Source organism: Anoplopoma fimbria, chromosome 3, assembly GCF_027596085.1.
Source record: "Anoplopoma fimbria isolate UVic2021 breed Golden Eagle Sablefish chromosome 3, Afim_UVic_2022, whole genome shotgun sequence".
Classification (NCBI taxonomy): Eukaryota; Metazoa; Chordata; class Actinopteri; order Perciformes; family Anoplopomatidae; genus Anoplopoma; species Anoplopoma fimbria.
In genome coordinates this window covers 7888522-7909203 of record NC_072451.1, presented here as the reverse complement: position 1 = coordinate 7909203, position 20682 = coordinate 7888522, and the positions used below count along the sequence as shown (strand labels likewise).

At 41.4% G+C, this 20682-nt stretch overlaps 1 protein-coding gene across 3 annotated transcripts; it reads left to right on the top strand.

The window, feature by feature from the left end:
• The first annotated feature begins 1048 nt into the window (after positions 1-1048).
• Positions 1049-20338, top strand: LOC129111188 (casein kinase I-like). 3 transcript variants are annotated; one of them, XM_054623426.1, is made up of 11 exons: positions 1049-1299; positions 6993-8147; positions 8424-8493; positions 9338-9486; positions 9586-9820; positions 11145-11230; positions 11336-11420; positions 11595-11743; positions 13561-13641; positions 16188-16294; positions 18853-20338. In XM_054623426.1, exons 2-11 carry the CDS (start codon positions 7839-7841, stop codon positions 18905-18907), a joined length of 1326 nt encoding a protein of 441 aa, XP_054479401.1. In that variant the 5' UTR covers positions 1049-1299; positions 6993-7838; the 3' UTR covers positions 18908-20338. The 3 variants fall into 3 exon arrangements, with proteins under 3 accessions (XP_054479401.1, XP_054479400.1, XP_054479402.1); XM_054623425.1 differs by having other exon boundaries at positions 1049-1303; XM_054623427.1 differs by having other exon boundaries at positions 1050-1303; positions 11598-11743.
• Positions 20339-20682: the final 344 nt, after the last annotated feature.

Here is a 20682-nt window from a genome sequence, read left to right as displayed (position 1 = left end):
TATACCAATCCATATCATGTAGTTTAGAATAGCTTTAATGTAATTTATGGTGTTTTTAATGTCAATGGTAAACCCACCTTCATACCACAGAGTCTTAAACTATAACATTCATATCTAGTTTAGAGCTTTAATGTACAACCCACCTTCATACCACTCCTATAACATTCCTAGGAGTTACAACTGTATCTTTTCTCACAACAGTCTTTGTCAAGGATTTACATCAATAACAATAAAGTAGCAAATGATGATCCCCCCAAAAATTGAATAGGCTACATGACACCACCTAGCCTTGAATAATGTAAATCCTTTGGCTTCTGACTTACATAGCGCATGTATATACAATCCATAAAGTGACACATTTTCATAAAAGAAAGCTCTCTATGACACACATTTGAAATCAAACACTAAATAATGAAGTTAAATTAGTGACCTGGAGTTTAAAAAAAGAGTTTGAGGGTGTTCACAACAACGTCTGGATAACCTTGTAGGGGGCCACCAGGTAATCATTTTGGTGCTGGACCCCTGTAGTCCATCCTAACCCTTATTATTTATTTTTATTTAAAGTTTCATGATGTGCCAATCCATCCAGTAGTCCTAAACTTACACATTCAAAGTTTTTTGTGTGCCAAACAGCAAAATTGATAGATTGACTTATTTTTTTTAGAATATATAATATAAATCCATCTGCTTGATGTTTGTGGGTAACAGACTTAAACAACTCCAACCAAATATTATTATTACAATTAATATTACTATTATTATCATTATTATAACTATTGTTGTTGGTGGCATCATTATTATTAACATTGTGATTATTACCATTATGATTATTATTATATTATATGATCAAATAGTATTTTTTCCTTTAAGATAAATGTGCTAGTAAACAGACATTAAAACACACACACACACACACACACACACACACACACACACACACACACACACACACACACACACACACACACACAAAGTATAAAAGAGTAAGAGCTGATGAAAGTAAAACAACTCCTCTCCAAAAAAATCAAAGTGTGCGTGACCCCCTCTCACGTACACTCACACAGACGCACATCCGCGCACACAGATTCTGTCGCTATTCCTCACGCAGTTTACGCTCACTCCTTCCGTTTGCTGCTCCGCGCTTACCATCCTCTACGAGAATTGCGCTACGGTCACTGGCGAGCTTTTCAGCTGGTTAGCCAAACATCCACAGAAAAAGAGATGAGCAGGAAAACGAGACGGAGAAAATAAGAACAGTTTACACCCAGCTAGACACATATCGACACAAATATAATCTGTGTAGGTACGTAATCTCTTTTTTAAACTTTGCACCAATGTGTTTGCTCAATCAGCGTACGTTTGCTGCGTTTATGAATGACTATATGTATGGGCAGAAATTCAGCGTTAGCCAACATTGGCTAGTTAGCCAAGCGTATGCTAACATGTTAGCATACGCTTGTGTCTATTATCGGACTACGTCTCGCTACGACCACAGAGGCTAGTGCACGTTAGCTTCTGCTAGTCGCTGGTGTCGTCGGGGTGTTCACTGACATTACTTGGCTTCGTTTGCAATCGCATTCCCCCCACTCGGCTAGCTTTTTCAAATTAGTTTCAATGAAGCAAAGGTTGTCAAGCCCCACCGAGGCCAAACACTCACACAAACTACTGTGGCCTCAGCCTAACTTCCTGCGTTACCTCGCTCGGTGGATCATTTGACGTGCAATAACACCGTGTTGTTATATTTCCCAGAACAGACGAGCAGCTAACGTCGGGCAGCGATCGCAGACGTGCAGTGATCAGATTGAACCTCCTCTGCTCCTCCAATGCTGAAATCTGCTGCAGTCGTACCAGCTAACGTTAGCTGCATTAGCAAACTACAGCTCATTTGCTCAAAAAGCTCCCCCCCCCCTTAAAAGCTTTCTGGTTCACATTTTGAAATGGTGACAGTTTGCGAGATGCTTGTGTGAAGCCGTGTCGTCCAGTCTCCCGGGCTGACTCGGTATTCTCGGGTATCTAGAGCCATTCATAGGAGTGAGTACGAGGTGGTGCAGCTAAGTTGATCATTGGAGTGTGGGTGGTGAGACCAGGCCATGTTGGTACAGCTAGATTGTATTTCGTTTAGAAATGCCATCAAGGACTCTGTATTCTCAGCCGAGAACAGTTTGAAATGAAGAGACTGAATACTAGGATAAAGGCTTTATGAACCCACAGGGACCTTCAGTAACAACCAGCCTGCAATCATTAGGTAGTTGTAATGTAAGGTGCCATTGATGCATAAAATGGGGAAACCTTAAACGGAAATATGCATTTAAGAAACTTTAATACAATGCTTAACAACAATTAATGTATGGCAAGGTGGACTGGCCATGTAGAGACAGAAGTACAAGTAGTAATTTAGTCACCATAGAGGAAAGAACATGGAGTAAATTGTGAATGGTCTTAAATTGACTGTAAGGAACACCATACTGTTCTTTGATTTGGGCTTAGCCATGTTAAGGACATTATAGCCCAGGGCAATTCTTTTTTTCTTAATCTCTCAGGAGAGAGGTTTTTATCACAAAATGATTATTTGATTTCATCGATTCAATTAATTATTCATAAAACAAAACCTCAGAGAGTAAAGATAAAATTGAGGCAAATTGTAAATACAGTAACCATGGAAACCTAGAATGTATATCACCCCCTGCTAATTTATTCTAATTCTCTTATTACTAAATTAAACTTGTGTTTTGTTACATATGAACACAATTTATACACCAAGCACATTGTGTATTAGGTGCTGATACAGAGGCGCCGTACAGATTTTTTGCTTTGAAGTCTCTAAATTGCCATATTTAAGAAACCGTTCCTGTGCGGCGGATTTGTCTTCTTGTGGAGAAACTGTTGAATCTGTTGTCCCAGTTTGCTTGGTAATCGGGGTCAGGTTTTTAGCCGGTGGGCACGCTGTGTAGTGGATACTATTGGGTGTGAGGCTGCATGCAGGTTAGTGGGTGGAGTAAACTACTTCACTTTCACTGTTCAGCTTGAGGTTGTCAGATGGGAGGGAAACCAAAACATTGCTGACAAGGACTCAGTATGGGATACCAGAATTGGTGTTTTGATATCAGTGCCTAACAAATACTACTGTCAATACCCATTTGGCTTCAAATATTTTTCAAAAATACATTTTGAGTATATGGCAGTATAGTTACCAGTGAATATACAGTAGTTAAGTAAGTCAGGGTGTCTGAGAATTCCTAAAATGTCTTTAAAATCTTAAAAAAAAATTGAAAACATATGTTCATACATCATCAGTTGTTTTGAGGAAAAGGATAAAGTGCTGGGGTCAAAGACATGTTTAAAAGCTGCCTAGTTGTATTTTATGTGTATCTTAAAATTGAATGTTTTTCAAACCTAGCTATTTCATAAACTATATCCCAATTAAATGCATGATTTGATTTTAAAGTTGGTTTTAGTAGAGAAATTCAAACTTTGGCAATAATTTGACTAAAGAGTTCGTTTAGAAGATATAAATATCAGGCACAGGCAAATTTTTTATTGCTTAACGCCCAGCTTTGGTACAGTAAGTACATTTTGAACAAAGACAACTAGTTTCAAACAGTGTTTCAGCAAAGGCCTCGGCCTTTTAGATTGTATTCATGCAAGAGTTGCACGCGCTTCTTTTAGCCGAGACCAAAGATGGCGTGTGGGAGTGAGGTTGCCTCTTGCTTTGAGCAGGCCTAACCCATTCTCATATATGGCCTATACTGTAGCATTGATTTTTGCTGTGAGCTGCTCAATCTGACAGAGGCCTCTGTGGGAGGGAAAAAAAACAACAGTGTTTGACCTGCTGCAGCGGATGTAATTACAGACATAGGACTGCCTTCAGTCAGGGCAAAATGCTGTTCAATGTAATTATGGAATCGGATTCTTAGTCTCACAATCCCGTTTGCTAGATTTTGAGCAACCCAATTACCCAAAATGTGTTAAACTTGGCTGAGCAGCATTCCCACGTGAACAAATTCAAGTTCTCAGGTGAAGTAGGAATTGACGCCACTACACTGGAGCTGAAGTTGTTGTTGCACATAGATCAGATGTCAGTTTGAATCAATGTTTTCATAGAATGGAATCAGCATCAGCATTCATTTTAACATGTATGTAGCAACTGTTATTGGCCACAAACATCCTGTGGGGTGCGCCTCTAGTAAAAAACAGTTTGATGAATTCGGAAAGTCAATATCTGACTGGACTGTAATAGTTGTTCGTAAGACCAAAGTGGTACATCACATGACTTGTGCTGTCATTTTTTTTTTAGATCAAAGTAAAGAAGTAAAGAAGAAGATGTCATTTTCATGGTCTTTGCCGAAATTCAGCAAACACACTCCAAGCCCACATAAAAGAATTGGGTTCACATGCGTGTTGCCCGTCCTCACAGGGGCCCGGGGTTATGTTATTCCTGTTAATGACATGAGAGGACATGCTTTGACACGGTCCGCATTGTTCGCTATCTCAGACATTTCCTCCTCCTCCTCCTCCTCCTCCTCCTCCTCCTCCTCCTCCTCCTCTCTGTGTCCTCCATGTTATTATCAACAGTAAAGAAGTGGTCAAGAAACCCTTGGGCACTGACCTATTAATCTAAAGTTCAACCTGAACTTGCCTTCATAAAAAACAAATACATATTCCCTTTGACGGTCTGTTTTGTGATAAGAGGAGGAAAGGCTGATTAACTTTAATACATTTTGTTGTTCAGCCAATCTGTCAGCCAAAAACGTTGACTAATTCAATTTAAGACAAGATTGTCATTATCAAGGAGAGACAGTAAAGGTTGCCTTGTAAAGCATTTTCAGAAACTGGCAACCAATTCTTAGCCTTTGGTAATCAGAAAACACATATTTTTTATATTGTGATATTTACTGGATATAATACACAACAATTGCATGAATCAGCCGTTTCTCGTCCATTGCGGCATTAATTCAATTTTGTCTGTACAAATTGTCTTGCAACAAAGCATTCTGAGGCTTAACAAAGACAAAAGCAGAGCCATAATGTAAAGTTAAATCAGATAGATGTGATGAGCTGTACTGCTCTGCCACGTGTTGGTGTAAAACCTAACTTGTTTGCCATCAGTGTAAGAATTGGTGAATGATGACATGTAGTGTAAAGAACTGTGAGTGGTCGGAAGACTAGAAAGGTGCTGTATGAATGCAAGTCCATTAACCGTTGACTATTAAACTCCTCCAAAGTTAACTGAGAAGGCAGAGAACAGGAGCCAACCAACTGTAGCTGATATTCTTAATGGACATTCACGTTTACTTTGAGTAGCAGTTAATGATTTGACTTTATCTGCAGCGATTAAAGTGTCAGTAATCGCCCTGCAGTTATGTGTAATGTATATTCAGCACAAAGAGTTACAGTTTAGACACCTGCATGTATGTGTATTATTGATGCTATATCTGACTTTTTGACTCAAATAAGATATGTTTTTAGAAACCAAAAAGGATCACTCAATGGAAGAGTACCTGTAGCCAACAGCAAAGTTTGATTTTTAAGCAAGAACATGCATTCCTTATCTTCTACCTGCATAGTTAGATAGATCCTGATAAATACAGAAAAACACAATGCAATGCTATTTGACCAGCTTCTTATAAGCATGGGGAGCAGGAAGAGAAAGACGAGGATTTGAGCAGAGGAGAAGGGCTGGATTGGATGTAAAAGCAAAAATAGAGGGCTGAGGAAAACTGTGAGGAGAGGAGGAAGGAATGAGAGAACTCAGGATGAGTGTTATTAATAGAAGAGGAAATCAGAAACACAAGAGAACATGTCCTGTCCTCCTGGAGGAAGATCTGACCTGGTTTAAGGAAGGCCAAATGCTCTCACTGGGTTTCCGTTAAATATATTTTTAATTAAATACACCTAAATTCTAAAATACAAAATGTTTACTGAAAGCAAGAAATAGACTTTGATAGATTTTCAAAGTCAGGGAATCGGCTTACTGACAAGCTGTTGACCTGCTCTCTGGTCCCCCACTAATAACCCTGAATTGCTAATCGCCTTCGTGAAGTCTTGGTGCTTCTGCAATTTTACTTGCTGATTATTGTGGTTGCTACATATTATCTGATGTAGACATATCTATTTCTAAATAATTTCAGGTCAGCACTTACACTAAAATGTGATATTAATGTGAATATCTGAGGCTTGCAGAATCAGTAACGTATTTTAAATCACTTCTTGAAACTGTGTAAGAGGTGTTGTATGAATAAGGTTTATCCTTATTATTACTATTTACAATGCATAGGCCAGAATCTATTAAAATATTTGTTTCCTCGAGGACAATGTGATTCCTTCCTGAGGGGTTCTGCACAACACCAGAACACTTAGGTCATTGTTTTGGCATTGATGTCTTTTCCTCTGTAATTATTTGTTATGATATCCTTTTTAAATAGGCCAGTTTGTAGGCTAAAGAAGTTAGAAGAAATTTGCCATATTACTTTTGAGCTGAAATGCTTCAAGAAGCCCAACAATGATGGCTCCGTGTTGTATCAAAGTACTATGGGTGTCAAGAAAAAAACGATACTGTGGTACCAAGTCAAACATCTGAAGCTGGTACTTATGATAGAACATTTCTCTGATAAAGCAGCATTGTGAATGACAAATCTGTGTTGTAATCAGCCGGGGGAGTGCTAGCTAACGTTAGCTGTTAGCTGTTCGCAGCCAATGAGGTTCCGTTTGGCTAAATAACCAAGCTAACATACGGAGGTTGCATTTAGTTACATTATGATTATAACGTTATTATGATGTGTTTAAATTTAATATAGGATTGTATCTTGAATAACATGGGATTTTTTTTTTCCTGGGTATTGAATTGGGTATCAAGAATTCACTGGTATTGGTATCGACTACTACATTTTTGGTTTTGTGACATACAAAGTACTGTGCTACATATTAAGTATTAAATTATGGTTCAGCCTTTCTAAAATAATTTGAATGTTATCTTTTTTTCCTGTGTGTTTCAGGTGACGTTGAAACTTCGGCACACAGCAGTCCTCACACCTGGGGGCCAAAGCTTCACCTGGCGTTCTGTGGGACCGAGCAGTTGTGTGACAGTGGTGAAGTACAGAGGTCCAGCACCAATAGGATTGCGTGCTCTGAAACCAACTAAGACCTGTTTTTGGTCGTACCTGAATATCAGATGCAAGAAAGGGGAACCTCTGAAATCCTTTTCTACCTCTGAACACTTTCTGCTGTCGAAGTCTGTTCTGAGGTTGGGTGCATGGGTGTTGTGCTGACTGACAGCAGTCTGTTGTCATGGTGGACTGGTTTGTCTGAGCCTGAAGCTAGCGTAGCTTCCCAGTTTCATATAGCATGTTAGCATATGGCTAGCCACGTATGGTGACTGATCAGGCCATTATACTCTTCCCCTCCATCACCATCTCTGGCCCCCTTCAAGGGGGTATAAACTAGTTGGTAGTGGTGCCCCCTTACCCCGTCATCTTTTCATTTCTCTTTCATTTAGTCATCTGTCCACCTCACCCAAAAGTCATCAGCTTTTGCTTTCTTTCGCTCTCATCAGCACTCATCACTTTTTCTTGGTACTAAGAACTCTTTCGCTTTTTATTTTTTTATTTTAACTCACCTCCAGTCCTTTATGGTTGTCACTTCTTTCCTTTGAATTCTTCTCACATCTGTCCCTGTTCATCTTAAGTTGCTACAGCTCAATCCCTGCTCAGTTTAATTCGCACTTTGGCCAAGCCTAGACCAACCCGACGTCTGACAGCGAAGCCGCTAGGCAGTTGTTTTGGTAGTTGTTTTGGTTGCATGGAATCGGCTTAACCGTGGAGAGACCAGGCTACCACAAACTGATGGACTTTGACAAGCGAGGAGTAGGAGGAGGAGGAGGAGGAGGAGGAGGTGGTGGTGGTGGTGGTGGTGGTGGAGGAGGTGGTGGAGGTGGAGGAGCTGGAGGGAAGGCGGAGACAGAGGAGGGGAAAAGGATGCCTGGTAAGACGGGGAGTCGATCAGGGCACAGTGGCCGGGGTGCCAGCTCCAACTCCGGGGTTCTGATGGTCGGACCAAACTTCCGCGTCGGAAAGAAGATCGGCTGTGGGAACTTTGGAGAGCTGCGACTTGGAAAGAACCTGTACACCAATGAATATGTGGCTATCAAACTGGTAAAATAATGAATGAATCTAGTTTATAGTACTGTAGGAAAGCACACTTAATTTGTGTAATAGTGAGAAGAACAATTATTAATCCATATTACAGAATGAAATGATTCCCACTTAAAAGGGACAGGAAACTGTTTCCCAAACCATTATATTCTTAAAAGATAACGTTTGGTCTGATTGCCCTGAGTAATGTGTATTATGAATTGTATATTATGAATTCCACCACCTCTATTGTGTGACAAAATAATTATTCCACCAAACATTAACTCTCTTTTGTAGGAGCCTATCAAGTCGCGGGCCCCACAGCTCCACCTAGAATATCGCTTCTACAAACAGCTGGGAAGTTCAGGTGAGGAGCGCTGTCTATTTCGTCAGGTTTTCTACTGTGAGAATCCGCATTTTGATGGAAGGGTGTGCATGTGACCAAATTGTATAACGAAGTTGGCATCAACACTAATGCCAACTAGCAAATATGACTTTTAAACTAGTCTTTTTAAGCATAATTCAAAGAGTAGCCCCATGTAAGTTTCTTCATTTTCTGCTTATTACTTTCCCCTTCTTATCCCCAGTTTTGCCCAATTTGTTTCCCTATGCCTTGGGACCTTGGGAGGATGTAGGCAGACATTTCCTATTGCGCCAATCATGTAACGTGTTTGTCCACCTGGACTCAAGAATGAACAGATTCGATTTTGGAAGTTAAAGGTCAAGGTCACTTTGACCTCATCTTTACCTTTCTTTTGATATCACGAGTGCCTCGGGCAAATTTCTTTAAAGTTGGCGCAGACGTCAACCTGGACTCGAGGGTTACCTGAGTAGATTTTGGTGGCGATCACTGTGACCTCACAAAACACATCTGATAGAATGAAATTATGAAGTTGTAATATTTTACGACATACATGGATGTAAACGGCAACTTGACTGCCTGGCCGAGGCATATACCCGTGAGGGGGTCGTTCTAGTTTTAGGGTGAAGGATGAATAGGACTCTCATTGCCTAAGAAAAGAGGCTGCTCCTTAGTCTGGTGCTACGGCAGCACATCCATATGTATTTCTTGCCAGACAGCAACAGGGTGAACAGGCTTTTGCTGGAGTGGGTATTAGCTATGAATATCTTCTCACCTCACCGATATCACTGAGCAATGTATGGTGTTTATACATAAATGTGTTCTGACTGTCCTTTATCTGTTCATCCAGAGGGCGTACCACAGGTGTTTTACTTTGGACCGTGTGGTAAATACAATGCTATGGTTCTGGAGCTACTGGGACCAAGCTTAGAAGATCTGTTCGACCTCTGTGACCGGACCTTCTCTCTGAAGACTGTACTTATGATAGCCATACAACTGGTAAACGCATAAAAATGATTTCTTTTAAATCTCAAACACATTTGTGGTTTAGTGTTGGATTACTCAGATCTGCCTTCTTTGCTCTGTCCTTTCCCTTAGATAACCCGTATGGAGTTTGTCCACACCAGAAGCCTGATCTATCGAGACGTGAAGCCTGAAAACTTCCTGGTGGGCCGACCTGGCTCCAAACGCCAGCACACCATCCACATCATAGACTTTGGCCTTGCGAAAGAATACATAGACCCAGAGACCAAGAAACACATCCCATACAGAGAACACAAGAGTCTGACTGGAACTGCTAGATATATGAGCATCAATACACATCTGGGGAAAGGTGAGCTGCTCCGTTATGCTACATACACAACACGATCACAGTAACATTAGCTTGTTCATTGAGGTAACTTCATCTGTGTTTGGCTTCTGCAGCAGCAGCGATATACTGAAAGTAGTGTGTCACAAACTTTGACCTAATTCGTTCACTTTGGGTGATTTGTTTCCCAAAGCATTGTAACCAAAAAAGTGCAACCAGCGTCAATTCACCCATGTTTTATTTTTTTTAATTTTTTTTAAATCCTAAACACTGATGCCATGTTGATGCACGTTACTAGCCAGAAAAACACTCTGTGTGCAAAAGCTGATCGTAAATAACCCAGCACTGAGACGGTCAGTGGCAAAGTCGTCAAGTGAAGGAGAAAGAAATGGTTGAGGCAAAAAAAGCGGCAAGATTTGGAGCTGGTCATGGTGATACGTTGTGTAATAGTGATACTCGTTACCCGGAAAGCTGATATATTGCTAATATTAGAAGAGTACTTTAGCACATCGTTAACTAGCGTTAGCACGTCTATGCTATGCTAGCTTCTGAAGGTATACTGAATGTGTACACATGCTTCTTTTGCTTTTTAATGATTGTAACAGTGAATAAAGACATTTCCAGCTTTACAGGAACAGTATGAATCAGTTTATATCCTTTCTGTCTGCTTCGCTCTGAAATTGCATGGATGATATTCATTCAGAGCAGTTAGTGACAGTGTGGGCTCCATAGTAGCTTGGACAGCTTGACAGTATGGCAGCAGGGGGGCGGGGCTTAACAAAGGATCAATAGGAGGTAGAAATTAAGCCAGAACCAGCCTGCAACCTCCAGGTCCGAAAAGTGAAGCCAATGCGAAAGTGTCTTAAACTTGCATTTTGTCAAAACGCCACCAGGGGGCGACTCTGGTTGCAAAAAGTGGAAGCCTGTTTGTATGGAAGTCTATGAGGAAAAAATCCCTACTTCTCACTTGATTTAATACCTTAGTAAACATTGTAAACATGAATTTGTTGTTTACGGTTTTCTTCAATACATCATGATGTTCATTTAGTACATTTTGACAGTCCACAAACCAATGGGTGAAGTCACGACTACGTATACAGTCTGACATCTTCAAATAATTTGTTTCGTCAGTCATTTAGCACGGTCTGTCATTCATTTATTTCATATAAAGCAGAGCCACAAATCCTCACATATAAGTAGTGGAAACCACAAAATGTTTGACGATTTGTGAGTGTCAGAACTGTCACGTTCTTTTTAACCCCTTGAGTATGCAGGCCTGACAGCTACACTCAATCAATCATGTCGCGATTGATAGTAGTTGAAGCCTTTTTGTTGTTCTGTGTTTCAGAGCAAAGCAGGCGGGATGACCTGGAAGCTCTGGGCCACATGTTCATGTACTTCTTGCGAGGCAGCCTACCCTGGCAGGGACTCAAGGTGAGGAGGAGGTTGAACAACTGTCCAGTGTGGTAATCAGTCCAGTGATCTTTGTTTAATTTGTCCTTCATTACTATTATGTTTAAATGTCTCTGTCTTCCCAAGGCTGACACTCTGAAAGAACGTTATCAGAAGATAGGAGACACGAAGAGAGACACACCCATAGAGGTCCTCTGTGAAAGCTTCCCAGGTCCGTATACACACACCTCCACACAAAAAAAGTCAGTGTTTCTGTGCAGCTGTTGAATTTATGATCAGGTTAGCATATGTTGATCTAATCTTGTGTGTGTGTGTGTGTCTCTCTGTGTGTCTCTGTGTGTGAATGTGTGCATGTGTGGGTTCTGTGCCTGTGCGTATGTAACAGAAGAGATGGCCACCTACCTGCGGTACGTGCGTCGGCTGGACTTCTTCGAGAAGCCAGATTACGACTATCTGAGGAAACTCTTCACGGACCTCTTTGACAGAAACGGATACATCTTCGACTACCAGTACGACTGGACTGGAAAGCCACTGGTGAGTGTTGTGTGGGTGATTTCTGCTGTCTGAGATGAACTTAGGGTAGGCCGGTCAGTGTTGGGAGGTCAGTCCAAACAGTGAATCATAATTATATGGATCATCTACAGGAACTGATGAAGTAGTCATCGGGTGCATCCCATGTCTCTTAGTTGATACTTCCTTCCCTGTTCGTGTGAACCGGAAGTTATTTTTTTTGGTTGGTCATCATGAAGGCTGTCTCAAAGCTCTTATTTCTGCTCAGAAGAGTGAGGAGGAATCTGTGAGGAGGCATGAGCGAGGACACACAAGAACAGCTTTCACACAAGTCATTTAAGAGCCAACACACCCCCTCATTGGATATCTGTTATTGATTGGATGCTGCAGCAGATAGGACTAATGTGATGGATCTCAACATTAATGAAGTTATGGAACGGAGTGAAGATTAAACTAAAATGTATCATTCCCAAGTTTAACATTTTTATCTGTTTTCTGATTCACCATCCTGTTAAAAATCTGATTTATTTTAAGGTCTGAACAACAAAAGGACCACAAACAACTTTCTTAATTTATTAAAAAGATTTCTTTCATGATCTGTTACTTCACCCATTACCTTTTTATTATGGATACAACTAATAATTTAATTCAAGTCAGAGAGAGCATGGACAGTCTGTCAGCAAAAAAACACTTTTTAAATCATTTATCGTCATTTCCTTTCAGTCACATGAGGCTGATAATCCCTGAGCATCGGGTTTACATCATTTCTTTTTCTTTTTTTTCTGAAACTTTTAGCCCCTACAAATGATTTCCAGTGTTTTGAAAGACATCCTTATCCAATGCTGGGTTATTTAGTATTAATTCCTTCACCTTCAGAATATCAATAAATACGGATCTGGTTAATGAATAAATAATATACAACAAATTCTGACAATAGAAATGTTACTGTACCTCTAAGCAGTCAAGAGTACATAGTGTAAATACAGAACGCAGGTTGTTATTCATGTGCAGGTGTTTGTTAAACAGGTTACAGAGAGAAAACACTGCAGCTCTGAACGTGATGATAACTGTATGTCTTTACTAGTATTAGTACAGTGATGATAACTGTATGTCTTTACTAGTATTAGTACAGTGATGATAACTGTATGTCTTTACTAGTATTAGTACAGTGATGATAACTGTATGTCTTTACTAGTATTAGTACAGTGCTCATGTGCATTGACACAAACTCCATCAAAAGTCTACAGCAGTTTAAAGCCAACTGAAAGCTGATCCAGCTGTGATCAGCTGATCAGCCGTCATCAGAAACAAAATGCTTCATGTGACGCTTCAAAGGAAAGGACTTCTCATTTCTCTAAAAACACATTTCCTCGTTTCCTCCCTCCTCGCATGGTTTCCTTTCGTCTCTCCATGCATCACAGGGTGGGAAGGACTAAGACACAAGTTTAAGAGACTTGGGACGCACCCCAGTTATTAATGCCTATTATCTCTAGAAAGACCCTTCCTCCTCCTTCTTTGAGCTTCTTTGTCAACTGTAATCTGAATAGACATACCCTTTGAGTGAGTTCAGCAGATAACAACATTAAATTTCGAACAACGTGAGTTCAGCAGTGAGGGTTGAACTTTGAGTGGTACCAACGCCGCAACATTCAGCGTCATCGCTCTCACGCCTCTGTTAGTTTTTAATGCCTGAATGTGCAGGGCTCCTAGTGTCAAACAACTGTATCCATAAGATTAATAATAATGGATAATAAAAGTCCACGTAAAGAAACGTCTTGTAAACCAAATGTGCATTTCCTTACTCTGCTGCCATGCTGACCTGACTTCCTGTGTGTTTTTAGCCCACTCCCATTGGTCCAGTGGCCAGTGAGACTCCACTTCAGACGAGCAACCGAGAGAAAGCACCGCAGACCAAAAACCAGGTACATGCTCACTCTGAACAAATAACATGGTCCTGTTGGTGTTTTCATTCACATACCCCGCAAAGTCCTGAATCCTGATTCAGGAACCGTCCTAATATTATTAACATTGTAACGTGTTGTTATGTGAGCTGATAATTCCAACCCATTCTATACCAGAACAAATGAGTTTCCCCAATCAACGTCTTTGTATATTTTATGGTGAGCGGTTTGTTCTGGTCGTGCCCCCTCTTCTTCTACATTCACAAACACATATGCACATCAGTCCAGGTATACAAAGGTGTCTATGTGGGTCTCAATCAATTTCAATGTAGGTGAGGTTGAGGAAACACACAAAGTAAATCACCTCCCTCCCCTTTTGCATGGGGCTTCCACTCGTGCACAGCCTCCTGTGCACTTCACTGTAATGCACACTTGAGTGCTCACCCGCCTGTTGCTCCTCCACCAAATACTGACTGAACTCACTATTTCTTTTCTCTTTCTTCATTCGTTTTTCTCTCCTCACCCTACTTCTCCTCGCCCTGCCCACTCCTCTTTTCCATCGGCCCTGTCTTCTCACTTCTCCCTGGCCTTACTGCTATTTCATCTTCTCCTTTCCATTCCCGTCTCCATGGCGTGCCTCCTCTTCCATCGTATCTGTCCTTTTCGCCTCTTCCCTTCCACAACCACCTCCTTTTCCCTCCCTCCCTTCCCGTTCCTCCTGCGATCGGCTTCCTGTCTCCTCTAGTCTCCAGAGGGGAAAGGCAGTGAGTCGCAGCCCACTCCAGTGACCAATCGAGAGCTGCTGGGCTCCCATCTCACTGCTGATAGGCTGGGCGGGTCCGTCCAGGTACTGAGAGGAGGGGTTAGCTCTGCTGGCTTCTTGTCTGTCTGCCTACCTGTCTATCTGTCCGCCTGCATGACCTCCTCCGAGACGGAGCAGGGCCGACCTCTAGTCTGTTTCCTCACAACCTCAATAATCCCCTCTCATGGGGCTATTGTAATAGAGATTCTAAATGAATGCATCCACTGAGCATATTTTGGGCACTTTTTTTCAAACTACCAACCCCTTTGTCACATAAAAATAATGGAGACTCTGCAAGGGACATAAGGTTGTGTCCTGGCTTCTCTATTGACAGAACAGAAAGTGTAGAGATCCATACGAGGTAGGCTGACCAGTGACCAGGTAGAAGAGGCTGGCTTTCATATTGTGTTTTGAACCTGGAATAAACAATATAAAATTCGCAGAAGTTATGTAGATAGTTATGGCTGAGATCATATGAGTGGGTGTATAAACTCAGTGTGTGATATAGGAGTTTGGTGAAGAACAGTTCAGCTTGCATTTGGCCTTTTTGTTGGGTTATATTCATTGGTTTTGGAATGCACACTAGACCCAGGTCAACAAATGTAGATCAATACACGCCAATGCTCTTATTTGATTCTGTGGGTTTCAACTAGTGGTGACCTGTTATGTTATCAAACCACGGTTCAGAGGGAAATGTGGGGTTGCTGAGTTGTGAGTGTTTTTTGGGACGTTATCCGTGTTGAAACCTATTGGGATTCAATGCATTCTGAGGCACTAGTAGTTTTCCTGTGTCAGCTGACGTCAGCTGAACTAGATAAACGCACACATGTAAGCTTACTTTTCCAGAGGTAGCGTGCATGCCTCATATATGTTCTCTAGTCACTGACTATGTCAACAAGCACAATATATTCAGATTATTGCCCTTATTACGAAAAAGACAATAATGCTACTAAGCTGTTAACTTGGCTATTGACCGAGCGAACACAGCCTCCCTCTATCATTTCTTCAAACACCTTTTTGAAAACGTCCATTTTGCGATATTTGTGCAAATCTTTAAACCTGTTGATATCCAAGTCTTTCATAATGTAAAGAAGTAGCTGTATTTCTCCTTCCAACCAGAAATGAGTTCTTGTATTTTTGGGCATGCAGGTTTGTGTACAACAGTGTAGATGTGAAGGGCTCATTCTAAAGCACACGAAAACACAACATTTCTAAGTTTCCCACTGAAGAGAAGGGAAATATTTCAAAGCATGAATGTGATGTCAGAACTGCTGGTGTTAAGAGTGATGTTAAAACGTTTCAAGGCCACAAAGAAATCAAAGCTTTTTCTTTATAAGTCATAAAGCAGACGTGAAGCTTTTTAGTTTTTTTTTTTTGCATGGCAGCAAAATGAATGTTGACAATGCCTGTGTCAGTGGAGGTGTGAAGTCTGGAGGCCACGGCTCTTAAGGACTGTTCACACCACGTCCACGTTAAGCCGGCTACATTTGAAAACAATCTTTTCCTTTTTGTGAGGGTGAATAGCAGGACTCAGAGCAGTAACTGAAGCGAAGAATATGACTTTTATCTGCTTTTCTATAGTTTTGGTGCTACAGTGTAGAGAAACACAAGTGTGGAAGCATGTTGTTTTCACACATACGAACAGCGTTTTCAAATGTATCCGCCTTAGTGTGGACGTAATGCAACTCTTTTAAGATTTGCCCCACCAAGATAGGACGTTGGTGCGCCTGTTCTCATCCCTCTCTCCTCCATTTGTCACCTCCAGGTGATGAGTTCCACCAATGGGGAGCTGAACACAGACGACCCCACTGCAGGACACTCCAACGCACCAATCACAGCCAATGCGGAGGTGGAGGTGGCTGATGATACCAAGTAAGGACACACAAACGAACAAAACACACACACACACACACACACATATGGGGCGGGGGCTACTGTGGCTCAGCGGTAGAGCGGGTTGATCCCCAGCTCCTCTAGTCCATGTCCACGTGTCCTGTGGCAAGACACTTATCCCCAAAATGCTCCTGTAAGCTGTTCCTGCGGTGTGTGAATGTGTGTGAATGTTAGATGGTTTCCTGATGGTGGCCCCCTTGCATGGTAGCTCCTGTCATCAATGTATGAATGGGTGTGAATGATGACATGTAGCGTTAAAGCGCTTTGAGTGGTCGGAAGACTAGAAAAGAGCTAGTCCAGTCCATTAACCATTAAAACAGGTATTAACAACCCTGGGCGAAGTTGCCAATGTGACTGTTAGCATGACGTCTTGTGTCTCTGACAGTCTTTGTACTCTCAAAAGCAGTGTTTCAGGGAAGTGTTGCCTTTGCACTTACAGGATGCTGACAGTGCAAGTGTCATTCTACAGAAGCGTTTTTGTAACGTTTATTATTAGAGCCGTGCTCGCTTCTCTGGAAATTGCTTCCACCTCTAGGGCAAAGTTGACATTACAGTAAAAAAGAAACCTCTTCTTTTTTTGGCGTTTGTGAAACATTTGATTGATTTCCAACTGTAAGAAAAGAACCTCAAAACTATCATCACATTTTCATTCAAGTATTGCTGGAAAAAGATTGGTGGAGGGAAGTCATGTGATATCCTATTTTTCTAACTGGGCCAATTCAAGTAATTCAGTGACCACAGAGTAAAAAAAAACGTAACTACAGAAATCTGTTATGTGAAATAACTAGAGATTGGGACTGATCTGATCCGATACCGGCATCGGCTTCAGATACTGAGGTAATCACATATAGTATCAGGTATCGGACTGAGGTTACTGATCCATATAAATATGTAGTAATGGTGGAGAATGTCCCTCTGTGTGACCGCTGAAAAGAAGCTTGTTGGCTACGCTAGTGTCTTTAGCCCGGAGGCTGCTCCAATTACCAGAACAGGAGATAAACAACACATAACTAAGACGGTGTTCTCATTGTGACAGTCCTCCGGCTTTCATCCGTGCAAACACGACCGGCATGTTTAATCACAGTGACGGTGTTAACGGTTGTTAAACAGACAGTGAGAGTCGCTTGCGGGGCTGTCAATAAAGATTCACTCAAGCGCTGAGCTGGTGTGCGTGTACTTAAAGTGACACAGCCTTCCGTTTTGCTACGAGGGCCATCAGTGACTTGACTCTTTGAGGTGAGAGTCACTCGCGGTGCTTTCAGTCAACCCTTCAACGTTCAGGCTACATCCAGAGGGTGTTAATAGAGCTTATCGTACATTTCCCTGCTTTTCCAGCTGATTTCATATTCTGCATGGTAACCAGGGCAACCTTTCACCACTTCCTCTAGTCAACATCTGACACAAACAGACCTCTGGCTCACCTCATATTACTTGATCCTAATGAATTAGTGTGTCATTTTTATTTCTCTACGCAGCTCATGCACTTTTATTTCAAATATTCACTTCTAAACACGATGACAGAGTTGTCGGTTTGCCGATTGTTGCTGTGAGTTGATTCGTTCGCGTTATTCAAAACATTAAAGGGCGAATTGCCGTAACAATTTGCTCTCCTACACATTATTTTTCCATTTTTGGACAACATTTAAATGTATTATTTATTTCTTTATTTGTTGTGCTCTGATATTGTAGTTGTATCTGTATGTGCAGATATCCATGTACCAGGAAAGAAAAAAGTGGATCAGTGCATCTCTAGAAATATCCAACATGGGAAAGGTTTCTGTTCATGTAAGAGCCCTGCACCCATAGGATCAAAAAGCTAGTAACACTAATGTAGATGTTAATATTATCATTTTTATCTTACTTATCAACTTTCACTGCTGCAATTCTTTTAAAACGTTGTATTTTACTTTATTTGATGCATCCTAAGTGCTGATGTATAGTATATGGGTACTGATTTGAATATTTTCATCTTTAGTGTTATTATTGATACTATTGGTTGGTAGATTTGGACACAAAGAGTGTGGTGTGTGTCATGAGAACCCCCACAGGTCCACAGGGGCAGTTTTCTGTCTGTAGCCGACACCGATGAGAAGCTGCTGTGAAGTTACAGCCTCGGCAAGACGCTCTGAGGCGGCTGGAAAAAGCTTGTTTTGGTGTAATCCAGATCTGTAGGGAATTAGTGTCCTGTGGGGAAACTGTAAGGTTCTCTGTTTGCTTCTGGCCTCTGATGCCTTGGTACCCATTATTAATGAAGCACTAGATGTTAAACTCTTGGGGTTTACTTTTAATATATAACTCAAACTACCTCCCCTGAATTTTTTTTTTTAATGTTCATTCTATCTCTATCTTCCTTTTATGTTAAAGCACTTTGTGCTGTATATACAAATACAGTTTTATTCTTATAATTATTATCATCATCATTATTGTCATTGGTAGGCTGCATGAGAGGTCTTTTAATAAAGTTCACACATGAGAAAAGCCGTACGTGCCTTGTGTTGATGACGCTTCTCGTGTTGATGACGGTTCCTGTGTTGCAGGTGCTGCTGTTTCTTCAAGAGGAGGAAGAGGAAAGCTCTCCAGAGACACAAATGAAAACGGGAGAGGAGAGAGAAGCCCTGGTCCCGACATGGTTTCTCTCTTGTCTAGTCCTGGAGCCCTCTTCATGTTACCCTCTCTTTCTCTCCCCACCCCCCCCCACCCCCTCCCTCCCTCAGTCCTCCCTCTGACCCTCATTCTCTGCTGTTGGAGGTCCTGTAGTTAACCTCGAGTTGGCTGGACCGGCTGGGCCACAGGGCAGCAGGATTTGTTTGCTAAGCAGATCTACTGGTCTCTACTGGTCTGGAACGACCGGACAGGCAGAGTGTTTGCTGTTCCACCTGGGAGCTTTAACTGTGGACCAGCTGTACCAGCGCTGGAGGCTTCTTGTATTTATGGTCACAAACTGAACTGAACTGAAACTGGATCGACACAAACTGCTGGGGGGAAACAAGTGACCACAAACAGCTGATGGACTGTAAAAGGCTAGCTGATTGGCGGACGGACTGGATTCAGCTGGTTTACTGGCAGACTGGCTGGTTCTCTATTTTTTGGTGTTTTGGTTTTTTTCTTCCTTACTGACTGGTTCAGATGAGAGAGAGAAGTGTTTTTCTGAGGAGATACAGAAGAGAGGAACACAAGGGAGATGGGAAGCAATGAGACTGCCGGACCACACGTGCACACAAAACAAACACACACACACACACACACACACACACACACACACACACACACACACACACACACACACACACACACACACGTACAAACACGCTGCACACGTTCTCGAGCTCATCACAAAGAGACTTCATGGACTAAAAGATGCAGCTCTCGCATATAGTCTATAAAGTTTTTATTCTCTAGGGTCAAAGGAAGACACCGTGAGCGGCTTGGTCTATTTCCTGGAACAGACTGGGCTCAGTGTACTTCTCAGACACATTCACCCTCAGAGGAAAAACCTCACAACCACCAGAATCAAAAGTTTAAAAAGATGTTTATGTGAAAACTATGCTTTTTCCTGTTTTAATTTGTAACTAAAAAAACTGTCTACAATTTGGAGCCTGTGTTTTTTTTCTGTCTTTATGCGTTCTAAAAGTTTGTGTTTTGTAGCTTGGAGTGTGTCCCTCAAAATGTTTCTTTTTTTTCTTTTTTTAATAACTTGTAATTTTAATTTTCTGTTGTTTTTTTTTGCTCTTTCTCTCTGGGTTGGAGGATAGAAAGTTGAATAACTCCATTAAAAAACAACCAAACAAAATAAAAGCTGATCTTTATTTAAGGGAATCGTGAACAATATTTGTTTCAGTGTTTGATATTTGTTCCTATGTTGGAGTGCATCATTTAACTTGGCCTTAACTGAGGATACAGTGTAATCATACAGACAGGTCAGGACATCTGATCTAAAGAATCATTCTAAAGATTTGTCAGAGAAGACTCACACCAGATTGCCACACCAGAAATAACTGGTACGGGATAAAACCAGGTACAGATCCAGCTGGAGAGTGTCATGCTCAATGTTCACTGTTTGAAGGCTGAAGTGTCTATGAAGTTTAAGTAATATTAAACTTAAGCTGGTTATTTAAAACGACTACTAGTGAGTGCTTTACCCAAATACCTAATGAAACATCATTTCATGAGAAGGCAGGAATGCCTTGAACTGACAGAAAAGGGCTAAGCAGACCAAATGGAATGCTTGGCGCCTACAGCCATGACAGTGAGGCTGTAACAGTCACTGTAGAGAGAACAAAATTGTGAGATGGATTCAAAATTGAAATGCAGAGTTTTGTTTCTGATCCTTACATGTCGTAGTCTGGTTCAGAAATCTGAATTGTTCT